This window comes from Octopus bimaculoides, chromosome 11, assembly GCF_001194135.2.
Source record: "Octopus bimaculoides isolate UCB-OBI-ISO-001 chromosome 11, ASM119413v2, whole genome shotgun sequence".
NCBI lineage: Eukaryota > Metazoa > Mollusca > Cephalopoda > Octopoda > Octopodidae > Octopus > Octopus bimaculoides.
The window spans coordinates 52,716,072-52,732,668 of record NC_068991.1 but is presented as its reverse complement, the minus strand read 5'-3'; the positions used below and the strand labels follow the sequence as shown (position 1 = coordinate 52,732,668).

At 36.6% G+C, this 16,597-nt stretch overlaps 1 protein-coding gene across 1 annotated transcript in view; it reads right to left on the bottom strand.

Moving 5' to 3' along the window:
• LOC106875973 (uncharacterized) overlaps positions 1-16,597 on the bottom strand; it is a 42,667-nt gene that overhangs the window by 13,293 nt on the left and 12,777 nt on the right. The window contains exons 2-6 of the mRNA XM_014924317.2: positions 14,323-14,350; positions 9,981-10,109; positions 6,646-6,758; positions 3,515-3,632; positions 525-688 (exon numbers count right to left, since the gene is read on the bottom strand). Of these exons, the coding sequence (XP_014779803.1) occupies positions 525-688; positions 3,515-3,632; positions 6,646-6,758; positions 9,981-10,109; positions 14,323-14,350 (552 nt within the window). The remainder of the gene's footprint in view (positions 1-524; positions 689-3,514; positions 3,633-6,645; positions 6,759-9,980; positions 10,110-14,322; positions 14,351-16,597) is intronic.

Below are 16,597 nucleotides of genomic sequence, written 5' to 3'. Positions count from 1 at the left end.
CAAGAATATACTTAGTTAAAAGACATCAAAGAATGGAAATATAAAGTAATTTAGTAGAACCTCTTCAAAACTTATTTTTAATATGTTCATATTAAAATAATTTTTGAATGATATGAAATTTTAATTTCCTTTTTCATGTGGAATATGGTAAAGGTTGAAAATAAAATGTTTAAAATGAAATCTTCTCAAGAAAAATAATTTAGAGAAATAAGCAACAAGCTTATGATCATTTTACTTGTTAATCCCAGACAAAAATGGGATAAAATGTTCTACTGAGAACACTTTAATGAGAGATTATAAAATCTGTGTAAGAAGCCTCTACATTTTCTATGGAAGGAAATTCAAAGACATGGTAAATCAGTAAACCAATAGAGGTTTTATGCAATAGATCTCTACTTAAAACTGATTAATGAATAATATAAGTCAAGACAGGGAAATAATTTGCCTTAAAAAAGAAGAAATATTTCTCTATTTCATTACTGATAATTTACAAATTACACTGCAACAGAGAAAAAATGACAAACCTTGGAAGAATTGACAGTCGCCTCCTTTAAAACTTGTAACTGTCCATCATAAAGCCTTATATCATACATTTTTATATTACACTTTGAAGGTCCTTGTTCAAAATCCACAATTAACTTGTCCTCTTTTAGTCTGTAATTTATTAGAGTTGTCCATTCACGACACACTGCAAAAGTAAAGGGAAACCATTTATGTGAACATAAACATTACACAGATAGTAAATGTTGTTAAAATAGGCCAAGGCTGACTAAATTTAAACAAAAAAGGAAATATTTAAGATTATAATTTTCATGTCAATATTTCAATGGTTGTTGAAAGCTTTTATATAATTACATTATAATAAACATACAAGAAAAAAAACCCACATTCAAATACAAATATAAAGGAAAAACAAACATGAGCACAGAAAAAAAAGAAAAAAAACAGAAGGAAAGAAAAAGAAAGAAAAAAGCATCTATACTACACCATGTATCTCAACTGGTTGCACACTACAAGGTTCTATGGAACCTACTGAAGCAAGCCATTGTTCCAACAATATTACAAGAGTCATTCCCACAAACAAGTTTCAATATCTTTATTGCTAATCTCATCTTTAACATTAAGATTACCATGTTCTTTCAAATGTCAGAAACTTGCAGCAGGAATGTTTGTGAATGTCTAGAATCATTAACAGCAGAAAGTCATTCTTCCTACTAATATAATTCTGTGCAATTAGACAGGTGTTAAGAAATCAGCTTCAATGCTCTTCCATAGAATATACATCAGTTTTAGTAAATACATGTGAATACCAATATTACTGGCTACATAAGGAAGTGAACTGGCAGAATTCTGATAAAAAAAAGTACCAGTTGAGCACTGAGGTCAATGTAATTGACTTTCTCCTTCCCCTAAACTTGCAAACTTTGTGGCAAAATTTGAATCCAATAATACTAGCTACATATGTAGTCCAGTTAAAAATCAACATTAAAATATAGAAATAACAAATAATTTTTAGCCTTCTACTTCATCATCAATGACAACATTTACTACCTCATTCTTCCTACAGCTTCTATGCTTTTGGAACACCCAGTTACCTAGGTCAACTAGGTAAAAATAATTATCAACTAAAAGGTATTTTGAGCATTTAAAAGACATTATTTTACATAAGCTCTAACTGCAGACTTTTCCTATGCATATAAAGTCTACCTTCTCTGTAAGCCAGTGACCCCACTACACCTGTTTTACATCCATAGTTTACAATGGGCGTGCTATATGAAATTTCTACCTATTCTTTTTCTGCATATCAAATAGAGTAATTTTCTTGATGGTATCAGTGTCTGTCTTTCCTACTTGCTAAAACTTTAGTTTTTACCAAGTTTAATTTCAGGTTTTTCAATACTAGATTTTCACTTTTCTTTCTGAAATTTCTTTTGTAAACCTTTTGGGTGGGGATTTATTGCCCTGCTGGTGATAAAAATAAACAAGCATGCATTTTTCACCAAAAGCCTATATGTGAGTTTCTCTCATGACATCTATTGCTGTAAAGTTTGTTCTAACAGAACATCCATGTTTAAGTGGGAAAAAATATATCTCAGAATTAATACTGCCTCTGTCACTAATATATATTTTTTGTGAAGTTATTTGTCTTTATCTCCTGCTCAATTCTGTTCTATGCAATTTTATATCCAATTATATCTAATTTATCAATAATATCAAATGCATGTATCAATTAATATTTCCGAACCAAAACAAATCAAGGGTTTTTTTAAAGCAAACTGGTCAGCGAGAAGGGTAGATTGTATGATGCTTTTGTATCAAGTGTGATGTTGTACAGTAATGAGATGTAGGGCTTGAATACAAAAGATTTGCAAAGGTTACAGAAATATGAAATAAGCATGCTCCAATGGATGTGTAATGTTTAGTACGCATGACAAACAAGGCATAAATGAGCTGAGAGCAAACTTGGACACAAGTTGTTCTGTGTAAGAAAGAAAACTATGCTGCTATGGATATGTGATGCATATGAAAGATGTCAGTTGTATGAAGAAATACCAAGAGATCAAAGTGGATGGGATCCCATGTAATCTGGTGTTTGTGAAGGAAATTAGGATTAGACTAAGAATAACATGGAACAAAGAGGTGAACACTGATCTAAAGAGGGAGAATCTCATGAAAAAGACAACAAAAAAAATATACTGAGCAGCAACTTATGATGTTGAGGAAGATCAATGCAATCATCCATAAAATCAGAGCAAACTGGACAATAAGATGGCATGGTTGTATAATGTCTGTGTTTAGATCGCTTTTCCATTATTCACTTGTTAAGTTTTCCCTATTGCACTCCTACTCCTCATTATTATTCTCTCATATAACATTCACTCTTCATCCTATCACTATATGAGACGACTTATGTGAGTTGATATACTAAAAAGACAGAGACTGTCTCCTGCCTATCACTCTTGCTTTCTCTATCATGCCATTCATAGGTCTTTATCACTATCTCTCTTCCATCATGTTTCATGCCTCCTCTCTCTCACATTACTCTGTTTTCCTCTTCTCACTCTTTCCTCTCTTACTCTGGTTCTGTCCATGTTATCCCTCTGTTCTTGGTCACAATGTCTAGAATAAATGTAGAGAGCATACAGATAATTATTTAGTCTTACCAAAGATATGACAACCTGTCTAGCATTGGTGCCATGATAAAAGGTAACAGTATATTCTGTCAAGTTGTTGGTGCTCAAAAGAGCATCCAGCCAAGGAAACTGTGCCGAGACATGGTGAGAATGGTCCCTAGCCCTTCTAGGTAGCAGAAATTCCAAACAAGAACTGATGACTCTGATGATACAACCCTCTCCAAGATCATGCCAAGAGATCTATGATGGTTGTTATGAGGGCGGTGGCGATGATGATGGTGGTGGTGGTTGTGATAGTGGTGATGGTGGTGAAAATGATGATGATGATGCTACCAGTTTCCTCCAAGATTTTAAATAAATAATAATTTCAGGTTCCTTACTGATTGTATCAACTTCCTGAGCAGGAGGAGAATTGTTTTCAGATTCCGGCAACGGATAAAGATGAACCAAAATTTCTTTATTTTTTCTTACAGGATATATTTCAAATTCAAAGGTATGCTGCAAATAAATTTTTAAAATTCTACCAATATAATAGAGTATTTAAAATATTTCGCTTTAATGAAATTTTTGTAGTTATAAGGCACAAATAAAGGTTACTCTTACCTTGTGATGCAATCAGCAATGGTCCTTCCATGTCTCAGGTCATGAAAACCAGCAAAACTTAACAGTTCTTCAACACATGTGCTCCACCCAAGCTCTGGCCAGAAAGAAATAGAACCTACTGCTTCCTGAAATGATGTCACTTCCCCTCACTTCCAGTTCTTCATCCTTCCTGACCCCTTCCCTACTGATCTAAAAACCACTGCTTCTCTATTCTGTTTCAAACACGACCGTCCACCTGTGGCAGGGAAGGAGGGTGGGGCTTTGACATTCCCTTTGAGATCTTCACAAGATCACAGGGCCAGCCTCTCCCACCTCTTCATCATCAGAGGAATTAACAACCCTCTGAATGTCCAAGATGTAGCATGGCATTCCATCCATTGATATATTATTTCAAGTACTGATTATGGTCACCTTCCCTTTCTCCCACTGAATTGTGCACTGAGCACTAGGAGACTTCACCCACACTTCATCTCTGATCTGTACAGATGTGACCCCTTCCACCTCTGGTTACTGCAGCACCACACTCAGGTGTCTCCATTTGTACTGGAATATTTTCTTCTGTTGATGCTACACTATCATCTCATTAATATATGAGCAAGTAGCCTGCTCCACTTTGGCCTGTTACCCTAAAACTACCTTGAGAACCTTTGCCATGATCTTTGATGATGAACTCAAGCTGAAACCTATTCAAGTTATATAGTATGTTCTACTAGCTGATACCTCCACAACTTCTCCGACATGAGGAGCTGCAGATAGGCTGACTTGAGGCTGACAATTGTAGTTGCTCCTATCATTTGCCTCCACTTCCACAGCTGCCTCGCCACCCATATGGCAGGAGATGTGCTCATTCAACTCTATAAAGTCTAGCGTTGGTTAAACTTTATTCTTTGTCAGCTAAAATACAACCATCAGCAGCAGCAGCACACTGCGCATCACTTCCTCATTCTATAGTATCAAAATTCCCTCCTTTATCCACCTCTCTCTCAAACCTGAACCTGGCTTTTCCTTTCAAAGTGTGCTCATAGCAACTTGCACTGTTTCTCGGTATGGGGGTGGGGGTGTCTTCTTTCCAGAAGTACTCCACCATCCATCTTTCACCATCGAACTCAGCATAGAAGCCCTCATCTTCAATTGCACCTATGGTATTCCCTCTCTCTGACAGTAACCTGTCACTCCTACAGCCTTCATCCTCAGCTCCACACTCACAGCATGTGGAATACCATTCCCCAAATTTCACTCCTGTCCCACCAACCATCATGCTACCCAAACATACAATCACATCCGTGCCAACTACTATGTCAACACTGTCCACCACCTCACTGACTACAATCGACTACAGCTTCAACACCAACTCCTGTACCCCTAGTTCCACTTTGCTGATGCCCTTACACCTGATCTCCTTACCATCCACTGTATTGACACTGGTGCTTCCTCATCAGATCTCGACCATTCTTGCAGTCACCAGGGTTGTTGTGTAACCCATACCCACCAGAACCCTTATTACAGGCAATGATCCCTCCAAGCATCAGGTCACAGGAACCAGCAAAACTTAATGGTAGTATTCACGTATGTCCTCCACCCAAGCTCTAGCCAGAAAGAATTACAGCGCTCAGATCATTCTCAACACACATCCACTGCTCACAACACACTCACAAAAAAGAGACTGTTTTGAACCCACCACTTCTGGAAGTGATGTCATTTCCCCTCAACTTCAGTCCCTCATCCTTCCTTCCCCCTTCCTTCACAACTTTATAACAGTAATTTTAACTATATTAAAAAATAGAAACACTCAGCTATTTTACTCAGTTATCATTTTCCATTATCTTAATCCAATTATCATTATTAAGAATATTTTACTGCAGTCTTCTTCCACAAGGATTATGTAAACGATTCTTTGTTGGTCCATTTATATTAATATTGATATCATTTGAAGTGACAACACATATTTTGCAGGTATTTTAAGATCTTAGACCAAAGCTTCTTGCACTTCTCACCTTCACTGACATTTATCATTATCAACAACATTCATAGTTTTTTTTACCTGTGTATATTAGAACCTTGCTGATCTTCCTAACTTCTGTCTCAGTTACTTTTTTCATCAAAAATATTGAAGTCACAATTACCTTTCCTCAATATTGCTGACTACCATTTATGTAGCAAGGAATGCCTACTCTTTTAGATACAAAGAAATGTGATAATTCTTCTTTAGACATGCTTACTTTAAATCTGTTGTTGATGTTAGTCTTCACAAAGTCATGTAATAGCAGACCCATTACATACATGTTACACATGTGTAAACTTCATTAAGAACATCTCCTCTACATTAGTTCTTTTATAACCTTCAATGCTCAACAACTTCTACTTTCTACAATCCAAGCCAAAAAACATTCACATCTTTCTTTAATCTTCTAATTTTTTCCTTGAAAAGGAACAAATATTTACCAAACCATTTCGTCAGAAGTCCCTTCCTTCAGTAACATCCAAAATAGAACTTTCACTCCAAGAGTCCACGTCAGTCCCTTTGTCTCTAACATTATCTTTATAATCAACCTTAAAATTTAGTTCAACATCACCAAATACTTCAACTTCACCAGGCCAATGAGAGAACTTCTATATGGTTGCTTAGCCTACTAAATATAACAGTTAGATACCCCTCAAATTACTTCCCATCCTGTTTGTAAAATGAAGGTATTTGTAAATGTATCCCTTGAAACACTCTGTATGAATGAAATACAAGGTGGTCAAGACTGAAGTACCTCTGATCAAAAGTCAGCTTGATCAGGGCTAAAAAATAATTTCATCTTCAGCAAATCAACAATACAACATGCAGGGTCAGTAATATTATCCATGTAGATGACCACCTTCCTGGGGTTAAAGAAAGATTCTTTAAAGATAGAATCGTACTCACATTACTAATGGATTTGTTCTTCAGATATTCAGAAAAGTCCAAAATTCTACAGATTTTTATACCAGAATCTTTATATTCATATTCAATTTTAAATCCTTTTAAATGGGTTAAATCTATTAAAATAAAATAATAAATATATATATTTAAATATGTATGTATATATATGTATGTATGCATGTATCATAATCATCCTCATCGTTTAACATCTGTTTTCCATGCTGGCATGGGTTGGATGGTTTGACTGAGGTCTGGAGAGCCAGCGGCTGCACCAGGCTCCATTCTGATCTGGCAAAGTTTCTACAGCTGGATACCCTTCCTAATGCCAATTACTCCAAGAGTGTAGTGGGTGTTTTTTACATGCCACCAGCACAGGTGCCAGTGAGGCAGACCTGACATCGATCACACTCAGATAGTGCTTTTTACGTACCACCAGCACGGGGTGGGGGATATCAGGGGGTACTGGCATCGGCAACATTCAGATGGTGCTTTTTACGTGCCACAGGCATGGGAGCCAGTCAGGGGGCACTGGTCACAGCTACAATATTGGTTTTACTTGACTCAACAGTTCTTCTCAAGCATATCATATTGCATGATGCATCAGGGGTACTCTTAACTGGGTCAGACATGCATGGCTGTGATCTCACTTTAGTTGCCAGGTCTTCTCAATCACAGCATATCCTCAAAGATCTTGATCTCCTGTGAGGCCCAATATTGGGAGGTCATGCTTCACCACCTTATCCTATGTCTTCCTGAGTCTACCTCTTTCACAGGTTCCTTCCACAGTTAGGGAGTCGCACTTCCTCATGCAGCTGTCCTCATCCATACGTAACACATGATCATGCCAGCACAGTCATCTCTCTTGCATACTACATTTGATGCTTCTTATGCCCAACTTTTCTCTCAGGGTGCTCACACTCTGTCGTGTATGCACACTGACATTACACATCCAGCGGATCATACTAGCTTCATTTCTTTCAAGCTTATGCTTGTCCTCTGCAGTCATGGCCATGTTTCACTGCTGTGTAGCATGACAGTTTGCACACATGCATCATACAGTCTACCTTTCATCCTGAGTGAGATGCCCTTAGTTGCCAGCAGAGGTAGGAGCTCCCTGAACTTTGCCCAAGCTATCCTTATTCTAGCCACTACACTCTCAGAGCAACCACCCTGACTACAGACTTGGTCACCTAAGGACATGCAACCATCCACTCCCAACTCCAGAGAACATTTACACAAAATTAAATGATGGAAACGTTTTCTCCAAATTGGATCTGTCTAATACTTATTTATTGATTAAAGTAAATGACAAATGCTCAAGGAATCTGACAATAAATACGCATAGAGGATTGTACAGATATACCCGGTTACCTTTTGTATTAAAGGTTGCACCAGCAATATTTCAGCAAATCATGGAAGCTATGTTATCTGATTGTGAATTTGCAATCCCTTATTTGGACAATATATAGATTAAGAGTAATTCACATGAACAGCATGTGAAGCATATAAAAATTGTGGTTAAGAAAATTAAAGAGTACAGGTTTACTCTGAGTGAAGAAAAATACGAATTCTTTTTGCCTCAAATTAAGTACTAAGGGCAAATAATTGATAAAAATGGTAGATGGTCTGACCCATTGAGGGGAGATGCAATAAAGAATATGCCTGCTCCAACAAATATACCTACATTACAAGCATTTCTTGGGCTGGCAAGCTACTACCAAAACTACATTCCTCACATGCACAAATTAAGTGCTCCACTGAATGACTTATTAAAAAAGGAAGCAAAGTGGAATTGGTTGGTTAAATGCTACAACACGTTTCAAGAAATAAAAAAAATTCTAATTGCAGATTTGTCTCTAGTGCATTTCGATCCTGTAGCATCTGATCCTTTGGAGCAGTATTGCTACATGAATGGGAGCAGTTTTGCTACATGAATGGGAGCAGTTTTGCTATACGACATGTTTCATGTTCACTGATAGCAGCAGTGAAAAAATACAGTCAGATAGAAAAAGAAGCCTTATCAACTATCTTTGCTGTAAAAAAATTTCACAGGTTTCTACATGGTAGAAGTTTTCTGTTACAAACAGATCATTGACCATTGCTATCAATTTATGGATCAAAGAAAGTGTTACCTACCCATACAATGAACCAGCTACAACCAGCTATTACTAAATTACAATTTCAAAATGCAGTATATTCCATGGAAAAAAATTGGTCATGCAAACTGTCTAATTCCCCAAAATATGGAACCATTAGAAGATACTGTGATAGTCACACTGCAGACAGAAAATGAAATAAAAAGTATTATGACTAATGCTATCCAAGAACTGCCAGAGACTGCACAGAATATAAGAATAAAATTTGTAGGCGATGAACATATTATAAAAATGAAAGAAAGTTTAAAAATAAGCGGAATGAAAATGCAAATTCGAGTAGTTTCTCAATATGCAACGATATTCTGATCTATGCGCCAAGTGTTGTAGTACCGAGTAGATTACAGAAATGTGTATTATTATTTGCCTTATTTACAGTTGATGGATATTTGTCCTCATCTTGTTTGTTGTTAACACAACGTTTCGATTGATGTACTCTCCAGCCTTCATCAGGTATCATGGGGGAATTTCAAACAGTGCTTACTATCTAATTATGGTAGACAGCTGTACAGAGTGGCCAGAGGTATGCAGGTGCAATAAACCGACTACTAAGACAACTATAAAGCTTCTATATGAATTGTTTGTGTGATACAGTGTTCCAGACACGTAGTCAGAAATTCATAGTTTGGTCTTCGAAGTCAAGGTACAGTTGACAGTTCGAGTGAGTGTATTAGAAATATTGATTGTTGGTTAATAAAAGATTGTTGGTTCGCTGCGTGTTTGTTATTGTGTTTGTTAATTTTTTTTATCTATTGTTGACAATAGCAACCATACTATGATATTGGAGGTATAAGGATATAACATTTACATATTTATCACAAGAAGAATAGTCCTGCCTTTTACAAAAGTCTTTGTTCCAAAAGAAAAGAAATTTTATTGATAATCAAAACCAGACTTCAGACTCAGCTTACAAAAGAATTGCCTCTTATTATTCTGGTCTTGGAATATAGTACAGAATATTAAAATTAAATGAAATATACAATAATAACAGATAAAACATCACAATATTCAAATCTTAAGAACTAGATCTGACATAAAATTTAGTACAAAACCTATATAAAAACTAAATTTCTTAATTTGCTTTAAGAAATGGAATCTTTGTCTATGCAGCAAACATTTTTTGATGGATATGCACCACTTGATTATAACATAATGGCTTATAGAAATTAAGAGAAATTTTCTTACTTGCATTCCACACAGCTTTTATTCCTATTTTGTCTTTTCGCAGGAAATCTGTTAGTTCAAGAATCTCTGGCTTTTCTGGGTACTTTCCATTAGGAAAAGGTTTGAAGACATCCAAATCCTCCTGACAACCTGAAACATGCAAAATGTTTCTTTGAAATCTACTGACATTATAGAAAACTAATTTTTACATCATTAATAGTTCTTGGATAAGCATGGACATTCCTGTTGTAGATGACAGGTGAGGGTTCAGCAATTTCTGCATGAATGATTTGTTTATAAAGATCAAATGTTTGTGCTGTACATAAGCTCGCTCCCTCCATCAAATCAACATTGCATGTACCCATGCACACTGTGCTACACATCAGATGTCAAAGTAATTGCAGAGTAACATGAGACAAAGTGTTTTTCTCAAGATCACCATGTGCAACTTGGTCTAGGAATCAAATCAACAGTTTTGAAATTACAAGGGCAACACTCTCACCACTGAGCCATATGCTAACACTCTTGGATATTATATAAGGAGAAAAAGCATGGAATAAGGGGCTAAAGCACTTAGTTGAGATAATTAACCATTCTTATCATTATTTTCTAATTTAGTTGATCATATGAAATATGTAAATCTTGTTTAAATGAGTTTATCAACATAAAGTTTTAGTTTATAAATTATAGAAACAGAACACGCCCTCTACACCTACCACTAATTTCTTTAAATTCTATCAATATATACTCCCTTCACAACTAAACTATGTAATGTCAGTGAGACAAACTTCATTTGTAGATTGCATCTATAAACCTTATCCTGTCTACATACATTATGGAAGCAACATTTTTACCCAGTAGTTTCAGACTGCCATTGTCAGCCCATTGGTAGAGCAATATATGGTCCCTCAACTGAAAAACTGATGCAGGATAGAGGGGGTTACTTAGACTATCCCAAAACACTCTAGAGCTGGTAGTGACATGATAAAATTAACCTGGTCAACAATGAGGCTGGCAACAGAAAGGGTTTCTAAAGGTAAAAACCATGCCAAATAAATGAATAGAGGTTTGGAAGTAGGACTCTTTAATCTCACAACACACAATCTCTCAAGTACCAGTGGCATAATAAATTGCATTCAATCAATGTTATATAAAGTAGTTGTGATAAAAGAATCTGGTTGTAAAAAACTTCCCAAACAGGAGGAAGGGAGAAAAAAAAGAACAAAATGAAGATTAGAGAAACTACTTTAGTCCTACATCAAACAATTTCTCTAGTTTCAGTGGCATGATAAAAAGTATTGATGCTGTGGAATGGTTGGTGACAGAAAATGTATCAAGCTAGCTATAAAGACATACTAAAAATAATATGTAATTAACAACAGCAGATTGGGTTAGGTTTTTTTTTCTTCTGTTGTTGTATGTGCCAGATAATGAAGGAGCATGACATGACGCAGTCAAACCTGTCTAATCCATGGGAAAACACTCACGCAAAACAATATTTTTTTACAAAAGCATACTAAATTAGTCTTTGTTCAATTAAGATATTTAAACGGCTGCGAATTTACCATGTCTTCTGATCTTTCTGTATATCACGAATAACTCTGTCTGTCTGTCTGTCTGTATATATATATATATATATATATATATATATATATATATATATATATATATATATCATCATCGATTAACGTCCGTTTTCCATGCCAGCATGGGTTGGACGGTTTGACTGAGGTGTGGAGAGCCAGCGGCTGCACCAGGCTCCTATCTGGTCTAGCAGAGTTTCTACATCGGGATGCCCTTCCTAATGCCAACCACTCCAAGAGTGTAGTGGGTGCTTTCCATGCAAGTGCAACAGTTACTAACTGATGCAGTAGAAACATGTGTAGGTCTATTTGAAGCTTTATTATTATTTTCATTGGTATTAAATACACCAGGAAATCTATACGGTTAAAGGTAATATATTTAGAATTATCCAACAGAATATAGCTCTAAATTCTTATCATATGAGAATTATTACTGGATTTGTAAACTAACTGTTGAATAACCTATTTTGAATACTTAACTGGGAGCAAACCAGTGAACATTTGGAGAAATCCCTTACTAATTGCCAATATATATATATATCTTATCTTGTCTATCCTTATAAAAAGCAAAGTTGTTTGTATGTTGACTGCTGAAAACACTAAATAAAATTGATAATATTTCAAATTTTTTGTGTCATTTAAATTAATTTAACCATTCTGCAGATAACTGCTCTTATTTTCGAAAAACGAAATGTGTGTGTGTGGGGGGAGTTGGTAATGTATTGGCTCCTATTTCTAGCAATCCACGTACTGTCGATTTCATTGTAATGCTTTTTACACCTATCACACAATTCACCTCCAACTCTCTCTAAGTTTATACATTACATTTATTCCTTTGAAGTCATTGCCAGTCCTCTGCTTTCTCTATGTCTATCTCTGTCTCTATCTCTTTCATTATCTCCCTCCCTCTCTCTCTCTCTGGTTGTATATGTGTCACTCTCTCACTACTTCTACCTATTTTTCTCTTTAGAGAAAAACCAAGTGAGAGAGAGAGAAAGGGGGTTAAAGAGAGTAAACACGGGAGACACCACACCAGATCTCTGCTTTCTCTCTATATATATGTCTCTCTCTATATACCTCTATCTCTTTCACTGTCTCTCTTTCTGTGGTTGTATATGAGTCTCTCTCACTACCTCTACCTCTTTTTCTCTGTAGAGAAAAAATATCTGAGGGAGATAGAAAGGGGGCTAGGGAGAAAAACATATACAGGGTGCAGTGAATAAATTATCATCTAAATTACACAAAAATTAAAATAACACTGACATCTCATTTTAACAGATATATTTACCAAAATTACATAAAAATATCTTGAAATACTAAAGAGTAAATTCATTCAACAAAATCACCATTGGCTTCAACCACAGCCTCCAGATGACTTCGGAATCTCCTGCAACTCTTCTGGACGGTCTCCTTGTTTAAGTTGGTGAATGTTGCTATAATCCTTGCTTTCAGTTCATCCTTTGTGTTACAAAGAGTTTTGTTGGTCTCTCGTTCAACTGCATCCCACACATAATAACGAAGGGGGTTGTAGTTTGGGGAGTTAGGTGGCCAGATGTTAGGTGTGATGTGCTTGCAGAAATTGTATAACAGCCATGACTGTGTTCTCCTGCTTGTGTGGCATGGTGCAGAGACCTGTTGCCAAACATAGGGTCTTCCAGCAGCCACCCTCTTGACCCAGGGCAGCGCTACCTCCTCCAGGCACTTGATGTAAGCCTCTGTGTTGAGTCTAAGGCCATGTGGAAAAATGAATGGAAACATAACACCACCATCAGTAGTAATCACTCCAAACACCATGATGTTGATTGGATGTTTGATTTTTATCACTCTCAGTACATGTTTTAGGGACACAGCAAGCCAATGTTTCTGTGCGTTTACCATCTGATCCTGGTAGAAATTTTTCTTGTCTGAGAAAAACCAAAGCATATTCGGTTGGAGCGGGTGCTTGAGTTTGTTCAAAAGCTTTGTAGCGCAGTCTCTCCTCTTGTCTTTGATGGCTTGGGATAAAAATTGTCCCTTTCTCATCTTATCTGAGGAATACTGAATGAATTAAGACACTAGGATATTTTCCTACTTTTCTTAACATGAAACCAATGCTAACCTTCATTCACAAATAAAAAAATTACACACACACACATGCACAAGTATTTTGTTTAATTTCATGTCAGTCACCATTTGCTAATGTCATCACCATTGTTATGCCCACTTTACTATGTTTGTACCAACATGTATATCAAAGTCACCAACCATGATAAGCGGATGTCACAGAAATAGTTCTTTTGCTCATCTCTCAATCCAGACTGAGGTGTCTCAGTAGATATAACAACTGCTTTTGTTTCTTACCTAATTTAAAATTTATTCTGTTACATACTCTGACTACCTCAACCACTCTATTCAATTTCTTTGCATGCAACATACTTTCCCAACCTACAGTCATGTAGTTACCCAACTAAAAGAATTTGTACCAGTGTTCATTGCCTGCGAAGAGTCTGGCAGAAGCTCCCCTGCCTATCAACACTTTGAGCCAGCACACATCTACCTTTCTTCTCTCTAACATCACTACAATATCTCCAGATCTATTCTTCATCACATCAACATAATTGTGCCTCAAATAGTTTCTATGGTAGTCATGACTGGATTGCTGATATGGAATAACTGAAAATTGTAAAATGCTAAATTCTACATGTCTTTCAATATAAAAGAAAAAATAGGTGCATTAATATGGATAAATATGATTCTAGTATAATTTTTCAGTCTTAAAGGTAGTTTAATTAAATACTTACAGCTTGTCTTATAAAGATAATAAGGTGCCTGAAAAAAAAAAAAAGAGGAATTAAAAAAAATATTTCACTTCCTGGGAATTTTAATTTAACTAAAACATTTAAAAATGAACAATTAAAATATGTTGTGATTGTAAGGCAAGCTATAAATAGGTCAACTCTATCCCATCTTTTATTTAGACATAATGTATCTAGGACAAAATTACCCTTGTGACCTTCCACCTTTAAGACACTACAGTGTGTTTTAAGGAAGATTTGGCTGCTATTTTTTAACAGTTTGAGTAACCATAGAGTTTCCTGTTAGTTTGATGAAAATAAATATATGGCTGCAAGAAAATTATTAACTTGTGTGTGTGTATATATATATATATATATATGTAACGATGAAGGTTTTGTGTGAAAGCTGCAATTCTCTTGTTCGGGGTCACCAATTGTAACGGTATTATGATGAACAATGAACAGTGATCGAAGTTGTAAAGAAATATTTCTTTACCATTACTTTAATAAATGCCATATCACGACGGGTAGGTTAGTGTAATAGTATAACACAGTTCATAAAGCATGTAAGGTAAAGAAAGTTAATTTCGGCCTGTATATGTGTGTACACGATCTTGTAGCAGTATATAGACAGAGATATGGTAATGTTGCAGAGAAAAGAAAGTGAGCTAGTGAAAGTTATAGAGTAGAGTCGAGGGAAATTGTGTCTCATAGTTGGCTGGTTGTAACCTTCTTTCTCCCTCTGGTTGTTTGTCTTTAGTGGCTGCCTGCTTGTGACCATGACTCTAGATGTCCATTCACTAACTAATTGAGTTGTCACTAGCTGCTTCGCTCTGTTGTCACCAAGTGACTACTCTCGTTGAGTCATCACCGACTGGTGACTAAACTACATTTTTCTTGGGGTTTCCTTGCTCTTATAACAATCTAGAAGGATAGATATATTATTGAGAACAATAGATTTAGTTAGTAGTCTTGTCATCTCTATTCTAAATTTTGGTGATGTAAAAGAGGTTAGAAAGGGTCAAGTGGTGAAGACATTGTTTCGGCCTAGCTAAAGGCATCTGGAAAATATTAAACTGTTATAAGAGAAAAACCATTGTTCCACCGTGGGAAAAGTTCTGTTGCAGTGTTAATTTAAATTTGGCTATAGTGGATCGAATCCACTTCATGCATGCAAGATCCACTACATCACTCTCCTCGCCAGTGAGGTTCCTGGAAGGGAAACGAACGAACAAAGGAGACAAAAAATAATGTATGGTTGAGGAGAAATTTTGCATATCAGGAGAGAGGATCGTTGAAGTGTATACGGGACAGTGTCGCTTTGCGTGCTAAAATGTGTGCAGTTAGTGACTGGGCAGTACAGCAAATTGGTGCGTGTGTGCGCGTGAGGGCGTATACAGGAGTGCATGGGGCACGTTTCGAAATTGCTCAGGTGAGCGAGTGAATGCATTCTCAATCCGTGATAAGAAAGATCTTCCTGCAGGGTTGCACTGTGTGAAATGCCTTGAAGGTGAAATGCCTTGAAGGTGAAATGCCTTGAAGGTGAAATGCCTTGAAGGTGAAATGCTCGAAGTGAAATGCCTTGAAGGTGAAATGCTCGAAGTGAAATGCGTCTGGTGCTGTTGTCGTGGTTAATTGCTGAGTTAGCAAGGACGACAGTGTAAGCATGCTGGAGTGATGCGCGAGACAGATCATTTTTTCTGCTAATTACGTGAACAAACAGGGGTCTAACGGAGGAAATTATGTTTAAACATGAGCGCAGAGCATGTGAACATCCGACGTGCTTTGAGTCGGGATTGGAATCGAGGTGATGCAGATGTGTTGCAAAACAAGGCTGTAGATGCATAATACAGATGCATGAGTGCAATAGAGCTTGCAAGGCTGAGGCTAATGCTAGTGCATTGATTACAAATACAGTGTACAGTATTGAATATGCCAGTGATTAATGCAGTAAGGCTGAGGCTGCCAGCCAGTGCATGAGGTATTATAAGCCTCGATCATGCAGGAAGAAAAGTGTGGCATGCTGGCGCGTTGTAAGGGACAAACAACTTTCTCTATGTATGCGTGACAGACATAGAGTCTTACAGAGATGAGTTGTGTCTACAAGGGCGCATTGAGCATGGAAAACAAACGAGGAAGGTTTGTGTGGTGCATGAATGTGACATAGTTAGCCTCTGTGTATGAATCATATGTGTAGATGCGTGCGCAAGGCCATAAAAATTCTTGAAGATTCATAATTTCTGTATTTTTCTACGTGGAAAATGAAAAACAAAATGCTCAC